Source organism: Euprymna scolopes, chromosome 18 (genome assembly GCF_053919585.1).
Source record: "Euprymna scolopes isolate OS-2025 chromosome 18, ASM5391958v1, whole genome shotgun sequence".
NCBI classification, from domain to species: domain Eukaryota; kingdom Metazoa; phylum Mollusca; class Cephalopoda; order Sepiida; family Sepiolidae; genus Euprymna; species Euprymna scolopes.
Genome location: NC_136499.1, coordinates 43,051,158 through 43,073,538, shown reverse-complemented (window position 1 = coordinate 43,073,538; position 22,381 = coordinate 43,051,158). Strand labels below are relative to the sequence as shown.

Here is a 22,381-nt window from a genome sequence, read left to right as displayed (position 1 = left end):
ATAAAAATAGGAGGCATTACTTTTGGAATGCCCTTCATATAATACCTTTTAATCTAATATACAAAAGGCTATCTGTCTGTCTGTCTATCTCAAGATTTTCAAACTATCTCCTCCAAAACGAAAAGTCGCAAAGCAGCGCTAGGGGCTTCAAATGATTGCCCTTTTTACGGATTGTTCTTTTATGGGTCTTTAGCTGGTTAAAAGTTTTTAAGGGGTCAAAAATGCTAGTTTAATATATTTTATTTCATTAAAACTCTATTTTAATATTTCTTATTACAGGAGCACTTACAGAAATACAAAGTAATTATTTGTTGTAGTTATTTTGGTGCTTGTCCAGAATTCTCCCCATATTAAATTTTTTTAAAATTAAATTCTTTTTTTATTGCATTTTCATCCTAAGCAAGGAACAATGCCACTTTGATGTAGGGGGATACTATCTGAAACATAATTGCAGGGATACTATGTAGGGAGTTGAGCAGCAAGATGTCTGTTTACATTACACTTAAATTTCTGTATGTCAGTACAGTCGGGGAAGCAGGAACTCAGAAGGAAATTCCAAAATGTAGCAGTTCTGGAGAAGAAACTATTAGAGTAAAAGGCTTTCTGGCATCTGTGGATCTCTACTGCATAGGGGTGGGATTTCGCTGCTTGTCGGGTTTGTCGGGGGTATTTACGTTGAGGGGGTACAAGGGTTTGTAGTTGGTTTGAGTATCTACCATTAAAACATTTGTAAAACAAGCAAAGGGATGCAACATTTCGTCGATAGGAGAGAAGCTGACAGTTCGGGACCTATTAGGTTGGTGACACTCTTTTGAACCCTGTTCAGGAGGGAGAGACTAGTAGCAGATGCACTAGCCCAAATGTGACAGCAATATTCCATGCATGGGCAAATTGTGGACTTGTAGAGGTACAGGATACTTTCAAGCATAAGTAACTTTCGAACAGAGTAAAGAGAGCCTAGCTTCCTCGCAGCAGCTATGGCAATGTTCTCGATGTATGTAAAACGAAAAAAAAAAAAAAGATGGGTGCTTATTCAGATTGGCACTTATGATAAACAAAAATGAAGAAAAACTTATCGTGCACCTATTTGTCATGGAATGAAGATGGTATATTCTAAAAATCAGAAAAATGGAACAAGTATTTTTTTTTTTTTTTGTTTATGAAAAACAAATTTGCCATTTTTTACCAATAACTGAAGGTTGAAACTTTTAATGATGATAAATTATTGTTGAAATGAAAGTCAGTTGTCTGCTTTTGTCCACCGATTCATTTTCGCTATCCTCCACCCCCCCTCATCGACACAGAGTAAAATTTGATTTCTTGAATTAAAAAAAAAAAAAAAAAAAATAATGCTTGATCAAATAATCTGATTTTTGGGATATATCATTTCATTCCGTGACTGGTACGTACATCATACAAACATTTCTGTATTTTCTTTAATTTTAATTGCTGCCATAAGTGCCAATTTGAATAAGTGCCAAAAAATCTGTATGATTTGCATACCCATGATGAAACGAAAACATCATATTTCAAAAATCACGTAAATTAAGCAAATAGGTTTATTTTTCCATAAGAAAATAAAATTTTATGATCTTCCTGATCTACATCAATGATCTTCCAAACCACATCCTTAGATCATTCGTAGACATTTATGCTGACGACACTACCATCCATGGTAGCACTTCGAAGACCGTAAACGACCAAGTTCTCTCTCTCTCTCCTCTGATCTTGAGCACGTGGTACAATGGGGAAAAAAGTGGTTGGTTACTTTTAATGCATCTAAAACCAAGCTTCTATCTTTACATCATCAACGCTCTGTTGCCTAACTGCCATCAATCGAAATGAATGGCTCTCATCTTGGGAAGGCTTCATGTTTTGACAAGCTTTTGGCCTTGACCTTTACTCCCTATCTGAAATGGAACACATATATCAAATCCATTGCCAAAGTCGCTGGAAAAATGGTGAGATTCTTCTACCGCTCCAGTAGATATCTCACTCCTGATGCAATTCTCTACCAATATAAAAGCCATGTTTGGTCAACGATGGAGTACTGTTGCCACATCTGGGCAGGAGCCACTAGAAGCAGCTTATCCTGTCTTTACAGAGTTCAAAATAGACTTCGTAGCTTAGTGGGGGGATGCCCTTTTCTCTTCCCTGCAACCTCTTTTCCACAGAAGAGACGTAGCGAGCCTGTCCCTGCTTTATCGTTATTTTCATGGCAGGTGCTCATCTGAACTTCAATCTATGGTTCCCCCCTCGCCAGGCTTTCATGAAAAACACTCGTCTAGCCAAAACCACTATCAACAATTTCCCACACTCTTTATCTGTGCCTACACCTAAACGTAGATTCCATGAACAGGGCTTCTTTCTTAGAACTGCTCGCCTGTGGAACTCTATTCCGTTTGCCTGCTTTCCAGCTGACTACAATCTGATTGTCTTCAAGTGCAATGTGAACAAGTTCTTATTAAACCATCCCCCTAAGTAATCCAAGTTACAAAACTCCCACTAATGTTTACTATAGTAAAATCACAATGACTAATATATACCCATTAACCCTTATCCTCAAGTGGCCTCTCGACCTTGATAAGTGGTTTATAAACGTAAAACTACTTGATCAATTTATGCAATTCTAGAAATGATATTTTTGTTAAGTCATGGATATATATGTACATAATACATATTTTTCTTTATTTCTTAATATAGAGGAGAATTCTGGACAAGAACCAGTTGTTTTTTTAATTTATTCATCATCATCATATTCAGTTTAACTAATTCACACGTTAAGGGGTTATGTATAGAAGTTACAAAGAGCATTTCTGGGTTTTATATTAAAAAAAAAATAAATAAATAAAAAAAGAAGGAATTATAGATAAATTGGAAAATGAGAAAGAAACTCTGAACCTGTTTAAGACTTATTAGTGAAATGAGTGTCACATCTGTGCCCTGCTGTGCAATGTAGGTGGCGACACATTGGCTTAAACTTGGGTCCAAATCATCAATAACATCAACGTAAAGGTTACACAGAATTGGAATAGGATCCTTGAAAACATTGTTGCACCATTTTATCTGGAAAAAAATAAAAAATAAATGAATAAATAAAAAATAAATGAATAAATAAAAAAATTGAATTTAGATTTAAGTTCTTAACGCAACTGTCGCAAAATAGCAACAATTCTATATGATACTAAATGCAAAATTGATCTTATTTACTCTAGAAGTGTAAGCCATTTTGAGTTTCAGAACAGTTTCAGATGGTTCGCTGTTACACACAAGTCCTGGGAGGTGACTTGTTTGTAGTAGACAGTTCCACAGAACAAAATATTCTTACAGTGTCGAAACCCGGGAAAAGAACATGTGAAATTGCTCCAGAAAAGGTTTAATATTTATGAAGCAATTCTGGTTTCTGATTGGTTGGTAGCAGAACGTGAATTAATTTGATTCGTCAGTTCTTAGCAGCATCGTTTATAAATAGAATCGTCCGACTGTGTGGGATCATACCCCATTAGTGTTCCAAAATATTGCAACATTTACAATGTAAGCCACAGCGAAACAAATATACACAACAAATTCAGCAATTGACTAATCTGTGCATAAGAAAATGACAATTTTCCATGAACAACTGCTCAACCTCATAATATATTCAAGATGGCTACAATCGCAATATGCAAATTAGTCAAATTTTATAATTTACTTTTATCCTACCTATAAGCTATGAATATTATAAACATTGTTTGAGAGAATACAATGATAGGTGAAGCTTACAGTCATTTTAAAAAATAGTATAAAAAAAAAAAAATCATTACTTTTTAACAAAAAAATTCTGTGCTCAGAACCAAAACAGTTTCATGATTGAAACTATGTTTTGGTTTCAACTCTAGCTGATGGTATGCAAATCATTTTTTTTTTTTTTTTTTTTTACATAGGCATCACCACATTATCAAGGCCAAGAGGCCACTCAAGGATAAGGGTTAAAGAGTGTACAGTAGAAATTGGACAATATAGTAATCATTAGTAATGAAAATTTGGTAAATTTGATAACTTATATGGAACGGCTCATCAAGAACTTATTTACGTTAGACTTGAACACAACCATATTGTAGTCAGCTGGAAAGCAGGAAAATGGAAGACAATTCCACAGGCGTGCAGTTCCAAGAAAGAAGCTTTGTTCATGGAATCTACGTTTAGGTTTAGGCACAGATAAAGAGTGGGGGGAATTATTGATAGTGTTTACAGCTAGACGAGTGTTTCTTGTGAAAGTTTGGCGAGGGGGGACCATAGATTGAAGCTCAGTCGAACACTTTCCATGAAAATAACGATACATCAGAGACAACCTCGCAACATCTCTTCTGTGAGATAGAGGTTGCAAGGAGGAGAAAAGGACATCTACGAGGCTACGAAGTCTATTTTGAACTTTATCAAGGCAGGACAAGTCCTTTCTAGCAGCTCCTGCCCAGATGTGGCAACAGTATTTCATCCTTGGACGTACCTGGCTCTTATATAGATAGAGAATAGCATCAGCAGTGAGATATTTACCGGATCGATAGAAAGATCCCACCATTTTTCCAGCGACTTTGGCAACAGATTTGATGTACGTGTTCCATTTAAGATCAGGAGTAATGGTCAAGCCCAGAAGCTTGTCAAAACTTGAGGCCTCCTGAAGACGAGAGCCATTCATTTCAATTGATGCCAGATGTGGATCAGAATGTTGATGATGTAAAGAGAGAAGCTTGGTTTTAGATGCATTAAAAGTAATCAGCCACTCCTTTCCCCATTGTACTATGTGCTCAAGATCAGAGGAGAGAGAATTGGAGAGAACTTGGTCTGTCTTAGATGTGCTACCATAAATGGTAGTGTCGTCAGCATAAATGTCTACAAATGATGTAAGGATGTGATTTGGAAGATCATTAATGTAGATCAGGAAAAGAGTTGGGCCCAAGATGGACCCCTGAGGGACACCGGCATTAATACTGTGAGCTTCTGATTTTTGCCCCTCAACTACTACTCTTATGAACCTATCAGAAAGAAATGATTTAATAATTGAGAAGACTTTTCCAGCTATACCATAGCTAGCGATCTTATGAAGTAAACCTTTATGCCATACCCTATCAAAGGCTTTAGATATGTCAAGAGCAATTGCCCTAGAAAGATTGCCACCGTTGAGAGATTTGCTAATCCTATGCGATATAACTGTAAGCACATCTGCTGTAGATCTAGCAGAACGGAAACCATATTGAGTGTCACTAAGAAGGTTATTTTTGTTGAGATGGTTGATTACTTCTGTATTTAACACAGATTCTAGCAACTTACTCATGACGCACAGGAGACTTATTGGCCTGTACTGAGAGGGGGATGAGCGATCACCTGAATTCTTAAATACAGGGCATACTGATGAAATTTTCCAGGGAGATGGGAAACTATTCTCCTTAAGACAACGTTTAAACAGTTTTGTAAGTATGGGCGCTAGTTCAGGTTGAAGTTTTTTGAGTACTATAATTGGAATACCGTCAAGGCCAGTTGCTTTACTGGAATCAAGGTTTTTGATTAACTTGGCAACATCACGTACAGATATACGTATATCACATACGTATATCACATATTTTCTTACTTTTGAAAACATATTTGGTACAATATAATATGAAATAATTGACTCTATAATAATAAATACAAAATTTGTGTAAATTGAAATATCATATTATATATATATAGCATTACAAGTGTATGCTGTATTTTCATGGACATCGGCAATATTACATACCTAATGTGCTTCAACAAGTTATCTTTTTTACTTGTTGGTCAATTTGATGAAAAGAGAATAGAATAAGCATTCCAATGATGTTAATTCATTTTTCTTTTATGCATTCAATATTTTTATGCTCCAAGTTAAAAATGAAAAAAAAAAAAAAAAACGGTAAAAAATTATGACAGCAAAAAGGGAAACAGTTTTTTCAATGTTTACATTTCATACGTTACGTTTGGATACATATGCGTGGGGTTAAATTTGATTGGATATAGCTGAAATTTTACAGGCTATATAAACAAAGAAGTCCATCTCTACTGGTGTTTGATTTTTATTTTTATGAACACAGGAAGCAAAGTTATGACCAAGCAAAGTTGACAAAGAATATTTAAAAATTGATAGATAAATCGGTATATATCATCCATTTTCATATGGATAATAATTTCAGAATTATTTTTATGTACGAGGGGCGTGCAATAAGTAATGCCCCTGACCCACTTCCAGTTGTCTGATGTAGCTGAAATTTTGCATGTGCAATGATTTATATCTCTACGGGTTATGTGGCAAATTACAGCTCTGAACTAATTGTGGTTTCTGTTTTATACGTGTTTGAACTGAGTCAAGTGTGAAATGGAGCCTGTTGAATGTCGAGCAGTGATCCGGTTTTTGTATTTTGAAAGGACACCCACCACAGGAGACTTTTGATGAAATGAAAGAAACTTATGGTGATAATGCCCTATCATATGACCTTGTAAAACACTGGCATCGTGAATTCAAACATGGCCGGAAGTCTGTGGAAACAGCTCCCAGACCTGGTCGCCCCCCCCCGCTTCTGCCATTGATGAGGCATCTGTCCGTCAAGTTGAGGTTGCCATTTTGGAAGATCGGCGCATTACTATTCACCAAATAGCCCAAGATGTCAAGATTAGTACAGGGTCTGTGGAAACTATCATTCATGATCATTTGCATATATATAAGGTGTCTGCCAGATGGATTCCCACGTTGCTCACACCATTCCAGAAGCAAGAACGCGTTGAGTGCTCGAAGATGAATTTGGAGATGTGCCAAGAAGATGAGTCAAAGTTTTTCAAAAGACTGATTACACACGATGAAACCTGGGTCCATCACTATGATCCAGAGACCAAAGCCCAGTCAATGCAGTGGAAGCACTTGGACTCACCCCATCCAAACAAGGCAAGGATGCAGCCCTCCGCTGGCAAGGTCATACTCACAGTCTTCTGGGACCAGGACGGAGTAGTGATGACAGATTTCCTGGCAAAGGGTACCACAATTACAGGAGCCTATTATGCTTCACTTTTGAGGAAATTAAGGGAAGCTATCAAAATCAAGAGGCGGGGCAAGATCAGCAAATGTACCCTCCTCCTGCAGGACAACGCTCCAGTCCACAACTCGCATGTTGCCAGATCAGAAGCACGGGTGTGTGATTATGAAATCCTCCTCCATCCTACCTACTCTCCTGACCTTGCACCCTCTGATTTTCACCTCTTTCCAGCCATGAAGTTGTTTTGGAAAGGAAAGTGTTTCCCAGATGATGTAGCCTTGATTTCTGAAGTCACGTCATGGTTGGAGGACCAACCTGGAGAGTTCTACAAAAACGGTTTCCAGAACTGCATCAAATGATAGGAGAAATGCATAACTCTACGTGGTTCCTATGTAGAGAAAGACTAATAACTGTGCCAAGTTTCATTGCTCTATGGGAAGTGGGTCAGGGGCATTGCTTATTGCATGCCCTTCGTATAATATGTAAATATTTGATAATTATTAATTGTGCGGAAATTTTTTTTAAATGTTATCTTTTATAGAAATTCAAATCGCTTAAAGGGAAACGATGACAACGATGGTTAGCTATGCACTAACCATCGTTGTCAGCGTATTAACGAGTTTGTATTCTCTTAAAAATAGAAAACTGCTTTTTTCTGCTTTTATTTTAAAAGCAGAAAAGTTGCACTTTTTATTCTGGATTTGTAAATTTAAAAAAATTATTATCAAGTTTTTCAAATTTGATTTCCAAACAATATTATTTTGTTGTTTTTAACGCTTGTAGTACGCATGTATGAAAAGCGTTAAAAAAACAATAAAATGTACTAGTTTTTTTTTAGTGGTAAAAACAAACAAACATATAACAAATAAAAGTTACTTATGCACTTATGCTACCATGCTGAAATAATATTATTATTTAGAAACCTATTCTTAACATGGGGAAGGAAGAGTGTGTTGTTAACTATTCTGTACTTTAACCTAACAATTAAAAAAAATATATCATGAAACTTGAATTTATTTTTTAACTCATTCTCAAGACCATTTTTTTGAATCTGTAAAACAAACCAGTTTTTTTCTTTTTAACTGAAGATATCTAAATAATAATAATAATTAGGCGGTTCGATAAAGAATTTCATTGTGATGCATTTTGTAAATTTTTACCTTGTTTCCACCTTAACATTTTTCTTTAAAATGACTATCTGTAACGGTTTTTGGGTATGCTGAAAACGAATATCACATTTAAATTTTCTGCAAATAAGTAGCTTTCCGGATATTAAGCAATGTCATTTCTTATGTTATTGCTGGTGGCCATCTTGGTACGTGTGTTTGCGCATAGTTTCTTTGGGTTAGGTTTGTGCGCTAGCGCGTACCAAGATAGCCACCAGCGATAACATTAGAAATGACATTGGTTAATATCCGGAAAACTACTTATTTGCAGAAAATTTAAATGCGATATTTGTTTTCAGCATACCCTAAAACCTATAAAAGTAATCATTTTAAATGTTAAGGTGGAAACAAGGTAAAAAAATTACCATCAACTGGTGAATATATATTTGTTGCTTATCAGGATTCCTACTATTGTGAAAGCTACATCAAGGATTCATGTAGAGTACAATTTATGGTTGCATCTCAGAAAATAGGGGTATATTTTGGGCCAGATAGAGAGGATTTACAAAATTAAAAATTGGATTGGTCCCAAAATGTATAAGTTCTGGTCGACTATGGGAATTTCCATCTTTTACAGAAATCCAAAATCTCTATGAAAAATTTTCTTTATTTCTGAGATTAATTCATATCTACTCAACTATTTTTTTTTCTTTTAGAGGAGTAGTAAATACCAGTCATGAATGCTCTTTAGGCATTCAATGGCTACACCCAGATTTAGCTCTCCTTTGGTGAAGAGGCAGGAAAATGACTGCTCTCAATAAAGCTATACTTAAATACCACTATAATACTTAGCTTTGTTCATGGATAGACACCCACTGTATGATACCATGCGCCAGTTTAAAAAAAATTGAAATTTGTACATCTGAATTTATAATTCATGGCTTATGGTAAAGAGATGCATCAAATTTGACTGCATAATCAGAAAGAGCACACAATTTTACATAAGAGTGCTAAGTTTTTTTGTTTTTATTTTTTTTACACAGTGGTCACCACTTATCAAGGCCTGGAAGCCACTCAGGGATAAGGGTTATTGTAAGTACAGTACACTAGTGTGGATATTTAATAACGTGTCTACATAAGGGGGTGGTTCATCAGGAATTTGTTTATGTTAGACTTGAAGACATCCAAGTTGTAGTCAGAAGGGAAGCAGGCAGACGGAACAGAGTTCCACAGGCGTGCAGTTCTAAGAAAGAAGCTTTGTTCATGGAATTTACGTTTTGATTTAAGCATAGATAAAGAGTGGGGAAAGTTTTTGACAGTGGATTCAGCTAGACGGGTGTTTATCGTAAAAGATTGGCGAGGGGGGACCAGAGATTGGAGTTCAGATGAGCGCCTGCCATGGAAATAACGATAAAACAAGGATAGGCTTGCAATGTCTCTTCTGTGGGAGAGAGGTTGCAGGGAAAAGAAAAGGGCATCCCCCACTAAGCCACGAAGTCTATTTTGTACTCTGTCAAGGCAGGATAGGCTGTTTTTAGCAGCTCCTGCCCAGATATGGCAGCAGTATTCCATCCTTGGACGTACTTGGCTTTTATATAGATAGAGAATTGCATCAGTAGTGAGATATCTTCTGGAGTGGTAGAAGGATCCCACCATCTTTCCAGCAACCTTGGCAACAGACTTGATGTACGTGTTCCATTTCAGATCAGGAGTGAAGGTCAAGCACAGAAGCTTGTCAAAACATGGGGCTTCTCCTAGACGAGAGCCATCCATTTCAAGATGGGGATCAAAGCGTTAATGATGTAAAGATAGGAGTTTGATTTTTGATGCATTAAAGGTAACCAGCCACGTCTTCCCCCACTGAACCACTTGTTCGAAATCAGAGGAGAGAGAATCAGAGAGAGCTTTGTCATTTACAGCCTTTGATGTGTTGCCGTAGATGGTCGTGTCATCAGCATATAGATGTCAACGAATGATTTAAGTATGTGTGTTAGGGAGATCATTGATGAAGATCAGGAAGAGAGTTGGGCCCAGGATGGACCCTTGAGGGACTCCAGCATTAATACTGCAGACCTCTGATTTTTGTCCATCAACCACTACTCTTATGAGCCTATCAGAAAGAAATGATTTAATGATAGAGAAAACATTTCCAGTTATACCATAGCTGAAGATCTTGTAAAATAGGCCTTTATGCCATACCTTGTCGAAGGCCTTTGATATGTCAAGAGCAATTGCCCTGGAAAGGAAGCCTTTGTCAAGAGATTCACTAATCCTATGAGATATAACCGTTAGCACATCTGCGGTAGATCTTGCAGAACGGAAACCATATTGCGTGTCACTAAGAAGGTTATTTCTGCTGAGGTGGTTGACTATTTCTTTATTTAATATGGATTCCAGCAACTTACTCATGACACACAGGAGACTTATTGATCTGCACTGAGAGGGAGATGACTTATCACCTGAGTTTTTAAATACAGGGCAAACTGATGAGGTTTTCCAGGGTGTTGGAAAGCATTTCTCCTTAAGGCAACGTTTAAACAGTTTTGTAAGTATGGGAGCAAGTTCTGGTTAAAGCTTTTTTGACACTATAATTGGGATGCTGTCAGGGCCAGTAGCTTTACTGGAATCAAGGTTCTTGATTAGCTTGGCGACTTCATGCACAGATATTTGTATGTTACCTAGCATGTTCTGTGTTATAGGAAGAAATATGGGGAGTTGATGGCCTTCGTCGCATAGGGTAGAATTAGCTGCAAAGTTCTTGGCGAATAGTTTGGCCTTGTCTGAAGCTGACGAGATGACCTCTGGTTCGTTGATAATGGTTGGGATAGAACTAGTGGTGGGACGATTAATCGGAATCGGAATCGTTAATCGTAAGAATCGTGTATTTTGGAAGGTATCGGAATCGGAATCGCATCGTTAAAAAATACCTTAATTTTCCGATTCCTTCATTACGATTCTTTTATCCTGATGTTGAAAAAAATGTCCTGATATTTCTAACGGCAAGAGAGAAATGTAGCATGTTATAAAAAGAAACCAAAGAAATTCATTATTAACAGGGCAATGCTTAGTGCCCTTCCCTTACAAGCTTCATTCATTCAGATCTATTGTGATCAAAACTACAAAAGAGTTAACTTGAAAAGAAGTATGCAGGGCTCTACATTGCGAGTAAAAAAAAAAAAAAAAAAAAAAAAAAAAAACGCTTATCTTTTTGGCGACTGTTTTTTTTTTACTGACAAATCTTCTAATAGTGAATGAAAATGCTTTTTCAACTTATATTTTCTTAAAACGAGCAAAGTCAAATTATTTAAACAGTAAAAGGTTTAATAGAACAATATACTTTTTTTTCTTTTTTTAAAAGAAGGCTTTTGAAAGAAATATCTCTAAAATGAAATTGATCACGTTGTATTATTTCGCAAAATTTGGACAGTAGTCGGCTTCTTTTGATGTTTAAAAAAAACCGACCCCATACCTATCTCTTCCAAACCTAAAGTTATTAAATAACCCCTTCGTTAATTTAAGGGTAATTAATTCAATTCAGTCAAGTTGTTTTTTTAAAATTTCATTGAAATAAAATCCATTTTTTAATTTTTTTTTCTCCAGAAAGATAAAACCCTGAATTTGATTATATTAAAAGCAGAATAATATAATCTTTTTTCTAGAATTTTAAATTGAAAATTAAAAAAAAAGTGTTTGACGCAGTTTTTTGCCGAACGAAAAAGAAATTAATATATATTTTTTAAAAGGTGTTGTAATCAATTAATTTTTATGTCTAAATAATATTTACGATTAATTAAATAATTTCATTTTAAAAAGTATTTATAAATAGAATTTTACTTAAGACTTATAGTTTAGCAATATTGAACCGCATCAACCATGTGTGAATTGAACACAGTCAACCAAAAAAAAAAAAAAATCAAAAGAAATGCATATTTGCATTTCATTGTGTAAACTTTTATACATTGGTTTCAAAAATTAAATTCTATAAGTTTTTTTTTTTTTTTTTGTTAACTACTGGTTGGTACAATTTACCGCTCCATCCCTTTATATTTTTTTCTTTTTGTCTTTTTTAGCGGATTATTTTCAATTAATTATCCAAATAAGTGACTAGCTTTAAAACAAAATTTAATAGTAATTTATTTGTTTACAGATAAACTGAATTTTCTAATATGGCCTCAAAGTCCAAAAAAAAGTCTTGCATAGAAACTTTTTGAAGTTTTGCAAAGTCTGTCAAATTAAAATATCGCGAGGAACAAAACCATCTAACATGACCACAACCAACATGTTAAAACATTTAACTATGAAGCAGAAGCATCCAAATGAATTGGAGGAGCAAAATAAAAAAGAAAAGGAACAAAAAAATTACCAACTAGTCACTCAGAGCAGTTTTATTAGTTAGGGTCGAAATCGCAGTGTCTTTTTTTTTTTTGCCTAAGTCCCCAATTTTTTTAACCTTCCTTAACTTCAAAGAGTAAATACAATATATACAACTAAAAAAATAATTTTTAAAAATGCTGATTCTATTCATGAAAAATTCTTTTAACTAGAAATTAAAACTTAGGTAAAGATAGCTGACTGACAGCAACAGGAGCACTGGTTAACTACTGAACCACATGGAAAGGTGTGGGGGAGGAAAAAAGGAAATTAAAGGATGATAATAAATTATGATAATCGTCTTTGAAAGGCACTAAACTCCTAAAATTTACTTCTTTAAAATTTTAGGCGGCATTCCCGGGCGATTTTAAAGCACTCTCTCTCCAAAAAAAAAAAAAAAGATTTAATTTTTAACATTGGGAAAGATATATTTATTATAACCGAATTCCTGTATGAAGACTGGATCTACTTTATTGGACGTTAATTTGTGAGATAAGTAATTTTTCAATGTTTAATGTTTTTAAAGTTTCAATTATCAAGTAAATTTTTTTAATTGCGTTTTTTTGTTCAATTTATTTATAAAAAAAAACAGGGGTTAAAATGTATTTTTCAAGGTAACAAGCTTCGAAATAAGTCTAATTAAAAAAAATCACTTAATTTTTAATTTCGACAACCCTGAGAATTTAATTATTAAAAAAATATTGAAATGTGACATTTTTTTTATTTAACATTTCTATTAGTTCAATTAATATTCTTTCGATAATTCATTTCACTCAACAAACTTCACCATTTTTTGTTTTGTTTTATCTTTTTCTGTAATTTTGGTAACTATTTTTGCTCAATTTTATCTAGTATTTCATTTGTTTTTATAGTGGTATAATTTTTATATGTGTTCCTTTGATATACCCTATTTCAAAATTAGTTTGGCTAAACTTATTCTTCACGTTAGAAACAACATGTAAAAGTAATGAAAAAGAAAAAACAATAGGTGTTAACTACTCTTTGTGAATTATGGAGGTCTGAAGAACTGCCGTCACAAATACAACTATCAATAGCCAAACAAAAAATCGTTTTTGAAATTCCTTTACTTGTAACTTTTCGCTATACCTACCTTTTGGTATAAAACACAAAAACTTTTGATTAATGGTATTTCTCAAATATGGTCGTTAACTTTGGAAGGGTTATTTTGTATCTACGGCGCCATGTCACATTGTTTTTTTCATTACACACGTTCATTTATAAATTATTAAATTAAATATTTATCTTTTTTTATATTTAATTAGTATATATTTTCTTTCTCTTCCGCTATATATTTTTTATTTAATTCATTAAATCTGTAAATTATGAGGACCAAAATAATGAATCGTGTTAATTTATTCTCTAATTTTCTTGTTTTTGTTCTGTTATATAAATTCTATTTTATTTGTTTTTGCTCTGAAGGATAAATTCTATTTTCTTTGGTTTTTTTTTCTGTATTCCAATTAATTAAAATAAATTTTCTCTAAAATAAATTTTGCTAATTTTTCCGTTTAGTTTACTATATAATAATTTTATTTAAACCAAAACACGACGGTGTAGACATAAAATATCTCTTCTAAAGTTAGGGAACATATTTGGGAACTACCGACCATAAGTATAAAACTACCTAGTATATTTCAAAACAATAATTCCCTAGGAATCGGAATCGTACTTGGTATCGGAATCGTTAATCAATATTTTCCTGGAATCGGAATCGGAATCGTATAAAAATTAGGAATCGTCCCAACACTAGATAGAACGCATACTTCTGTTCAGGATCCTATTTGTTATTTGCCAAAACTGGTGGGAACCAAGCCACTGATCAGCTACTTTGGATTTAACAGACTGGGCATATAGCTCTCTTGCATTTTTTATTACTCTTTTACAGTAGTTGCTGGCATTCATGAGAATAACTTGAAAAATAAATAAATGATGGTGAAATTACTGAATTTCTTGAAATGTTGAGGCCCGTAATTTAGCCCACTTTTTCTAAAGAAAAATGTCCACGGAAAAGCCTAAATTTTGGCACTTAAAATTCTCATAACTTTTCAACTACTGATGGTATTTGCATAATTCAAACGGTTTTAAGCATCTTTTACATAGCTCTTTTCATGCAAGTTGATAAAAATAGCAATTATCTAAAAAGAAGAAAAGAAATCAACTTGTAATGCTAATATATATATATATATATATATATATATAAATGAAAATTTGGAATTAAATTCTGTAAATCACAAAAATTAACGACAAATTTATTATTTTATTTCAAAATTAATATATAAATATTTTCTTTAAATTTATTTATAGCTCTAGTATTGCACTACTGAGCTATCTAAATGAGGATTTTGTTATTTATTTGTATGTAACTACTGCCCCAAGCAGTGAATTAAATATAAACATATAAGCCTTACATATACATATCTTTATTAAGTGAGATATATTTATGTATTTATAGACTTGTGTGTAGAGGATTTACTCCTAAACTAATTAACCAATCATAAATTTCATAATACAGCTGCTAGGGGTTCAAAAGTGAGCTATATTTAGTTTAATCTAGTTTTATGCAAAGGGGGTAAAAAGAAGATGGAAGAACTTTATGGGAGTTCAGATATCTGATTTTTGTGAAATTTTATCAATTATCCTGTCATGGCCGACATGCAACCCACATGCTAATGTGGAAAAGACATGCTAATGTGGAAAAGACATGCTAACGTGGAAAAGACATGCTAATGTGGAAAAGACATGCTAACGTGGAAAAGACATGCTAACATGGAAAAGACATGCTAACATGGAAAAGACATGCTAACGTGGAAAAGACATGCTAATGTGGAAAAGACATGCTAACGTGGAAAAGACATGCTAACGTGGAAAAGACATGCTAATGTGGAAAAGACATGCTAACGTGGAAAAGACATGCTAACGTGGAAAAGACATGCTAACATGGAAAAGACATGCTAATGTGGAAAAGACATGCTAATGTGGAAAAGACATGCTAATGTGGAAAAGACATGCTAACGTGGAAAAGACATGTTAATGTGGAAAAGACATGCTAATGTGGAAAAGACATGCTAACATGGAAAAGACATGCTAACATGGAAAAGACATGCTAACGTGGAAAAGACATGCTAATGTGGAAAAGACATGCTAACGTGGAAAAGACATGTTAATGTGGAAAAGACATGCTAATGTGGAAAAGACATGCTAACGTGGAAAAGACATGCTAACGTGGAAAAGACATGCTAATGTGGAAAAGACATGCTAATGTGGAAAAGACATGCTAACGTGGAAAAGACATGCTAATGTGGAAAAGACATGCTAATGTGGAAAAGACATGCTAATGTGGAAAAGACATGCTAACATGGAAAAGACATGCTAACACGGAAAAGACATGTTAATGTGGAAAAGACATGCTAATGTGGAAAAGACATGCTAATGTGGAAAAGACATGCTAACATGGAAAAGACATGCTAATGTGGAAAAGACATGCTAACGTGGAAAAGACATGCTAATGTGGAAAAGACATGCTAATGTGGAAAAGACATGCTAACGTGGAAAAGACATGCTAATGTGGAAAAGACATGCTAATGTGGAAAAGACATGCTAACGTGGAAAAGACATGCTAATGTGGAAAAGACATGCTAATGTGGAAAAGACATGCTAACGTGGAAAAGACATGTTAATGTGGAAAAGACATGCTAATGTGGAAAAGACATGCTAACATGGAAAAGACATGCTAACATGGAAAAGACATGCTAACGTGGAAAAGACATGCTAATGTGGAAAAGACATGCTAATGTGGAAAAGACATGCTAACGTGGAAAAACATGCTAATGTGGAAAAGACATGCTAATGTGGAAAAGACATGCTAATGTGGAAAAGACATGCTAATGTGGAAAAGACATGCTAATGTGGAAAAGACATGCTAATGTGGAAAAGACATGCTAACATGGAAAAGACATGCTAATGTGGAAAAGACATGCTAATGTGGAAAAGACATGCTAATGTGGAAAAGACATGCTAACGTGGAAAAGACATGCTAATGTGGAAAAGACATGCTAATGTGGAAAAGACATGCTAATGTGGAAAAGACATGCTAATGTGGAAAAGACATGCTAATGTGGAAAAGACATGCTAACATGGAAAAGACATGCTAACATGGAAAAGACATGTTAATGTGGAAAAGACATGCTAATGTGGAAAAGACATGCTAACATGGAAAAGACATGCTAATGTGGAAAAGACATGCTAACGTGGAAAAGACATGCTAATGTGGAAAAGACATGCTAATGTGGAAAAGACATGCTAATGTGGAAAAGACATGCTAATGTGGAAAAGACATGCTAACGTGGAAAAGACATGCTAATGTGGAAAAGACATGCTAATGGATGATGAAGAAGAAAATTATTTACTCAATGTAAATATCTCCAAGTAACCTGATAAGCACCAAAATCCCATCCCTTTACTGCAGAGGTCTCTAGATGCCAGAAAGCATTCTATTCTAATAGTTTCTTCCCCCCAAACTGTTAGACTTTGGAATTCTCTCCCTGTTTCCTGCTTCCCTGACTGTACTAAAGTATTGAAAGTGTAATGCAAACAGACATTGTGCTTCTCAACTTCCTACATAGTGCCCCTCTAAGCATGATCCTAAATAGTAGCTCTTACATCTAAGTGGCAATATATCTTCTTTGGGGTAAATAAAACATTGTTTTAAAAAAGTTTTGATAACTCAAGTATTAAAAGAAGAAGGAAACGCTTACCTGTCCATGCCAAGAGGAGAGCAAGTGATCATAGAATTCTGTTAACCACACAAGGAATGTCTCGTCAGAATTGGTTTCAATTATTGTCTTCCATTGTTGAGCCAGTTGTACCTAAATAAAAGAGCAAAAAGTAATAATATTTGTCAATTTCCTAAAATTTCTGCAGAACAGATATCAAGCAAAGAACAAAAAACAAGTTATTTTCTATCATGAATAAATGCTGAATAACGAAATTCGATGACAAATGGTAACCCAAGATTGCCAACACTCTTCCACAGAAACCTGGTTAATCAAAGGATCATCTGTTGTAAAAAGCTAATAACGTTTATATGTTATGACTAGATGACCATTCATATTACCACACAAAACAATATATATCTATCATTATACTACAGCTGTTTCTCTAAAGCTGTCTTATAAATTATAATCACACAAAATACATACTAAAATATTCCTCAGTTCTTGGATCGAGTTAGGTTTGAACAAAAAAAAAAATTTAATTTTAATTGTTCTAATTCACTATAATTTGCAATTAACTCATGAAGTGATATATTTCTTACTTTGTTTCTGTCTATCACTCTCACTGTATTTCTCGGCTCTTATTTTATACAGTATCTTTCACTATCATATATATATATATATATATATATATATATATATATATATATATATAAGGACTTTGTAAATTGTTTTTCGGCGTATTCGGTTAAACAATAAATTTGATTGTAAATTTCAACTTACAGTTTTAATTTCTTTTCTCTTATAATAAGCTCTACTCCCTATTGTGTGTGTGTATTGAGCTTTTTTATTTTAAATTATCTATATATAAATACTGGTATTTATATTAGATTGAAGTTTACCATTGCTTATATCAGGAAAACACTACCTCTCCTTTGATTTCATTATTTTATATATATATATATATATATATATATATATATATATATATATATATATAGAGAGAGAGAGAGAGACTACTACGCAGCCACATGGGCTCATTCTGCTCATGTTGCAAAGATTAATGTCGAACATAACAAGACATGGAGGATAATTACCGGCAACCTGAAATCGACCAATCTACGATCTGTCTAAGATGTTCAGAATCTCTCCATTACAGATCCATTGAGAGGCAATAGCAAAAGCAGAGCATGGCAAGCAGAGCAACAACAATCGCCATCCCCTATTTGGACACCAATTCCGACTACTATGACTACTATCCCGCAATAACTTTGTCCTCTATCACTGGTGTCCAGTTGTGCAGACATGCAGTCTATCGTACACACCCTCACAGACATTCCCTAAGCGAAGCATGCTCCGATGTGAACCTGAAGAATGCCTTGGACACTGACCGACGATGGACCTTGAAACTGAGTGAAATGCTATGATGATGACTCTTGCTTCTCTCATTCTCTTTGTTTATGAACAGTCAAAGGTAATAAAACTAACGTTGAGAGAATGAGAGAGAGAGAGGAAAGAGATTAATTTTGTTTCAGAATTTTCAAGAGATGAGGTTTGATGATTTGTATTATTTAAAGCTACCATTCTCTTCATAAATGTTAGTCTCACATTTCAGCTGATGTAAAGAAGAATGGTGGAAAGTAAGACGACTCTAAAGAAGTTCATATGTTGAGCGACAATGATCTAAGTAGATTTAGTAGAGAATTTAATACATTAAATAATAAACAAAATTTTAATATATATATATATATATACAATCATGTAATTAATAGAAGTTTACTCAGCAAATGCAAATGTAAGCTTCAGCCCAATATAAGTATTAACGTTTATATTATCCCAACCAAATAAAAAATCTTGATACTACAATAAGATGTAGAGCTTAATACAATAAGCATAAACAAAAACTGCAAACCGGAAATTTATATGTAAAAATTTATTTCACGACAGAATACTTCCAATAAAGAAAAGCGGTAAAATATCCTTATTCCATGGAGTTTCAAAGAATGTAAGATTCTTCTCTTCAGAAGAAAGAAACTAATTAGCAAATTATATAGATAACGGAGCTAAAAATTTGCATGATTTTGGTATTTTATGAAACTGTCTTTTATGATGGTGGTCATAGAATGAAAAATAAGGCTTGTGAAATAATGTTTGTATAAGGTTTGTCAAGGGGAATAAAGAAAAAGGAGAAAAAAAAAAAAGAAATAAATCAAACCAAGCTGGGTAAATCCAAGGTATGATATAATCCTTTATAAATATCAGGAAGTGAAGGGAGTATATATCTGTTTTCAGAGTTTTCAAACAGTTACAAAAAGATGATGGTGAAATTTAGAAGGGAAATTAATCCTTTATTTATTCATTATGTCCGCACAGGATTAAATTTCTTTCAAATTTTCACCATCATAAGTTATGAAATAGGATGAAAAAGTCATTCAGTCCAAAATAGAGTCACTCTCCTATTTCTGTTCTAAATAATTTGTATCCAATCCATTACAAATCAAATCTCTATGAATTGCAGCTTATAAAAATTATTAACAATGACTTACTTTATGGCATTTATGATAATACTTGTACAGTTGACTCAGTCGGTTGATATCTTCAAATATTTTGGCATAAGTCTGAGTTGCTTCTGCAAAAGAAAAAAATGTATATAGATTATACAAATATAAGAAAATTAGAAAAACATGATTGAATATATTGTAAATAAAACTAGCAGAGAATTTCCACTGTTGATCAAGAGAAAAGTCTATCAGGCATGTGTATGCAGTGTGATGATGTGTGGAAGTGAAAGGCGGTCATTGATATTGAGGATATGCATTGCATGGAAAGAAATGATACCAGAATAATGTGATGAGTGTGTAATGAGAGTCTTAAAGACAGGCTTAGATCTGATGACCTCAGAGGAAGATTAAATGTGAAGAGTATAGGGAGTTGGTATGGTCATGGGTTAGTAGATGTAGAACAGTAGACATGGCAGAATCAGTTCACAGATGAAGATCAAGGAAAATGCGGGAGGATATGATAAGGATGGACTTGAGAGAAAGAAGGATAAATGAAGACCTGGTCAGAGGCAGGTTAGTATGGTAGTCATTTTCTAAAAGCAATCCAACACATTTCAGTATGTGAAACGAACGTTAAACCGAATATAAAATTAACTAGAATTTTTAAAATACTGATAACTCATTTTAAACAAAGATTAAAATCAATTAATAAAACATTTTAAAGACAAAAACAGTTAATACTGAAGAAGAATGGACTTACTCAACATGTGGGCTTAGAAAAGATATACACACACACACACACATGCACTATAAAACAACTACTGTATATACTTGTGGATAAGTCGAATTTCTAGGAAACGATTTTGTTATATTTTGGGGGTTGACTTATACATAGGTAATGTTTACGGAAATGTTGCACATCAACTTATACACAAGTATATACGCTAACCATTGCTTATGAGAGAAAGCTTGGTTGGTTGGTTGTTTTGTTTTACGGCATGTCAACCCTTTTCAGGTTATTTAATGCCGAATCTGGTGATTTTGAAAAACGATTTTTTAATATAGTATATTTGTTTTTTAAGTCGTATTCTATTTAACCCATAGTTGGGACCCTAACAGGTGCTACCACTCCAGGTCAGAGTGGACCTGGGAGCAATGGCAATTAAAGGGTGGCTCCACACTTCCTAAGGCCTGCAAGCTGGGACCTCACCATCGGATATAGTTTAAGGTCATATCCAGGACCGAGTGAAAGCTTAAACATGACAATATTTAAAAAATTTGTACGTATGAAATGTTAATGGGTCAACATAGTAGCAATAGTAACTTGACTTTCACTGATGAAACAAAATGTCTGGTACTATAAAATTGGTTGGCTATATTGTGCAACTTAGCTCATGATTGTACTTGTTCAAGTGGAAGCGGACTCAACCTGACCAGAGTGTTGGTTGTCTATTTTGGTTATTTTGTTTTACAGCATATCAGCACTTTTCAGGTTATTTAATGCCGAAACCAGTCATTTTGGTAAAAGTTTTTACGCTTCAACTTCTTTATATCTTTTAATATTTAGGTGTAGTGTTTGGTTTGGATGTTTTGTAGAGGAAAATTGTTATATTCAATTCATATTAGAACTGGACACATGGTATAATGGTTAATAATTATAGGTGACAGACTTTTGGAGGTTGAAGATTCAATCCTTATTTAATACCCTTTATGTCTAATTTTTGTAGATTATCAAAAAAAAAAAAAGAAAAAAAAAAAAAGAAAAAAAAAAAAAGAAAAAAAAAAAGAAAAAGAAAAAAAAGAAAAAAAAAGAAAAAGAAAAAAAAAGAAAAAAAAGAAAAAGAAAAAAAAAAGAAAAAAAAAGAAAAAGAAAAAAAAAAAGAAAAAGAAAAAAAAGATCACTTAAGTTTTACAAAATATTTCTATGATTTTTTTAATGTTACTATGTTAATTTCTCTAAATTTTCAAAACAAGTATCCAGTTAAAAAAAATGATTTAGAATTACGTGAGGTTTGAACTTGGGTATTGATATTGTAAAAACTATTTCCCTACTAAGGTGTACTCTGTCTATTGCTTTTCAATCAATCACATGTTAGGGATGTGAGTGAAATACTTACCTAAAGATTGTGCATTAAAAGCAGCTACAACTTGTGGACTCAAAAGTGCTTCCAATTTGTTCTTAAGCATTTCCAAATGTTGGCATCGTTCTTCGTAATCTGGTGTGTCAATTAACATTTGCTGAAAACAAAATGTTTAGATTAATCATGTGTTTCAGACTGAAATCTTGGGTTTTCTTATTAGAGTTCTCATATCATCCCATAAGTTCTGTCCGGATTTTAATTCTCTGAAATTAAATATTAAGTAAGAATGTCTAACAGAGTTAAATGAGATCAGGTCTGTGCAAAAGTTTTCAATTTGAAAACGAAAAACTGTTTTTTGGAAATCTTTATTCATAACAACAACAGCCTTTGCTCTTTATAACTTGATTCCATCTGTCAATGAGCTTATAAATTCCTTGCTTATAAAATTCTTTAGACTTTGATATGAAATCTAACTCGTTTTGTGATCCTCGAAACAAGTGATAATCTGAGGGAGTTAGACTTTCATTCAGACAGAGTTTAAAGTTAATTCTGAACTCTATTCTTATAGAA

General features: G+C 33.7%; 1 protein-coding gene across 2 annotated transcripts in view; it reads right to left on the bottom strand.

Moving 5' to 3' along the window:
- LOC145297595 (conserved oligomeric Golgi complex subunit 7-like) overlaps positions 1-22,381 on the bottom strand; it is a 93,242-nt gene that overhangs the window by 42,733 nt on the left and 28,128 nt on the right. For both annotated transcript variants that reach the window (XM_080143653.1, XM_080143652.1), the window contains exons 9-12: positions 21,848-21,968; positions 19,776-19,858; positions 17,272-17,382; positions 2,902-3,066 (exon numbers count right to left, since the gene is read on the bottom strand). In XM_080143653.1, coding sequence (XP_079999779.1) covers positions 2,902-3,066; positions 17,272-17,382; positions 19,776-19,858; positions 21,848-21,968 — 480 coding nt within the window. The remainder of the gene's footprint in view (positions 1-2,901; positions 3,067-17,271; positions 17,383-19,775; positions 19,859-21,847; positions 21,969-22,381) is intronic.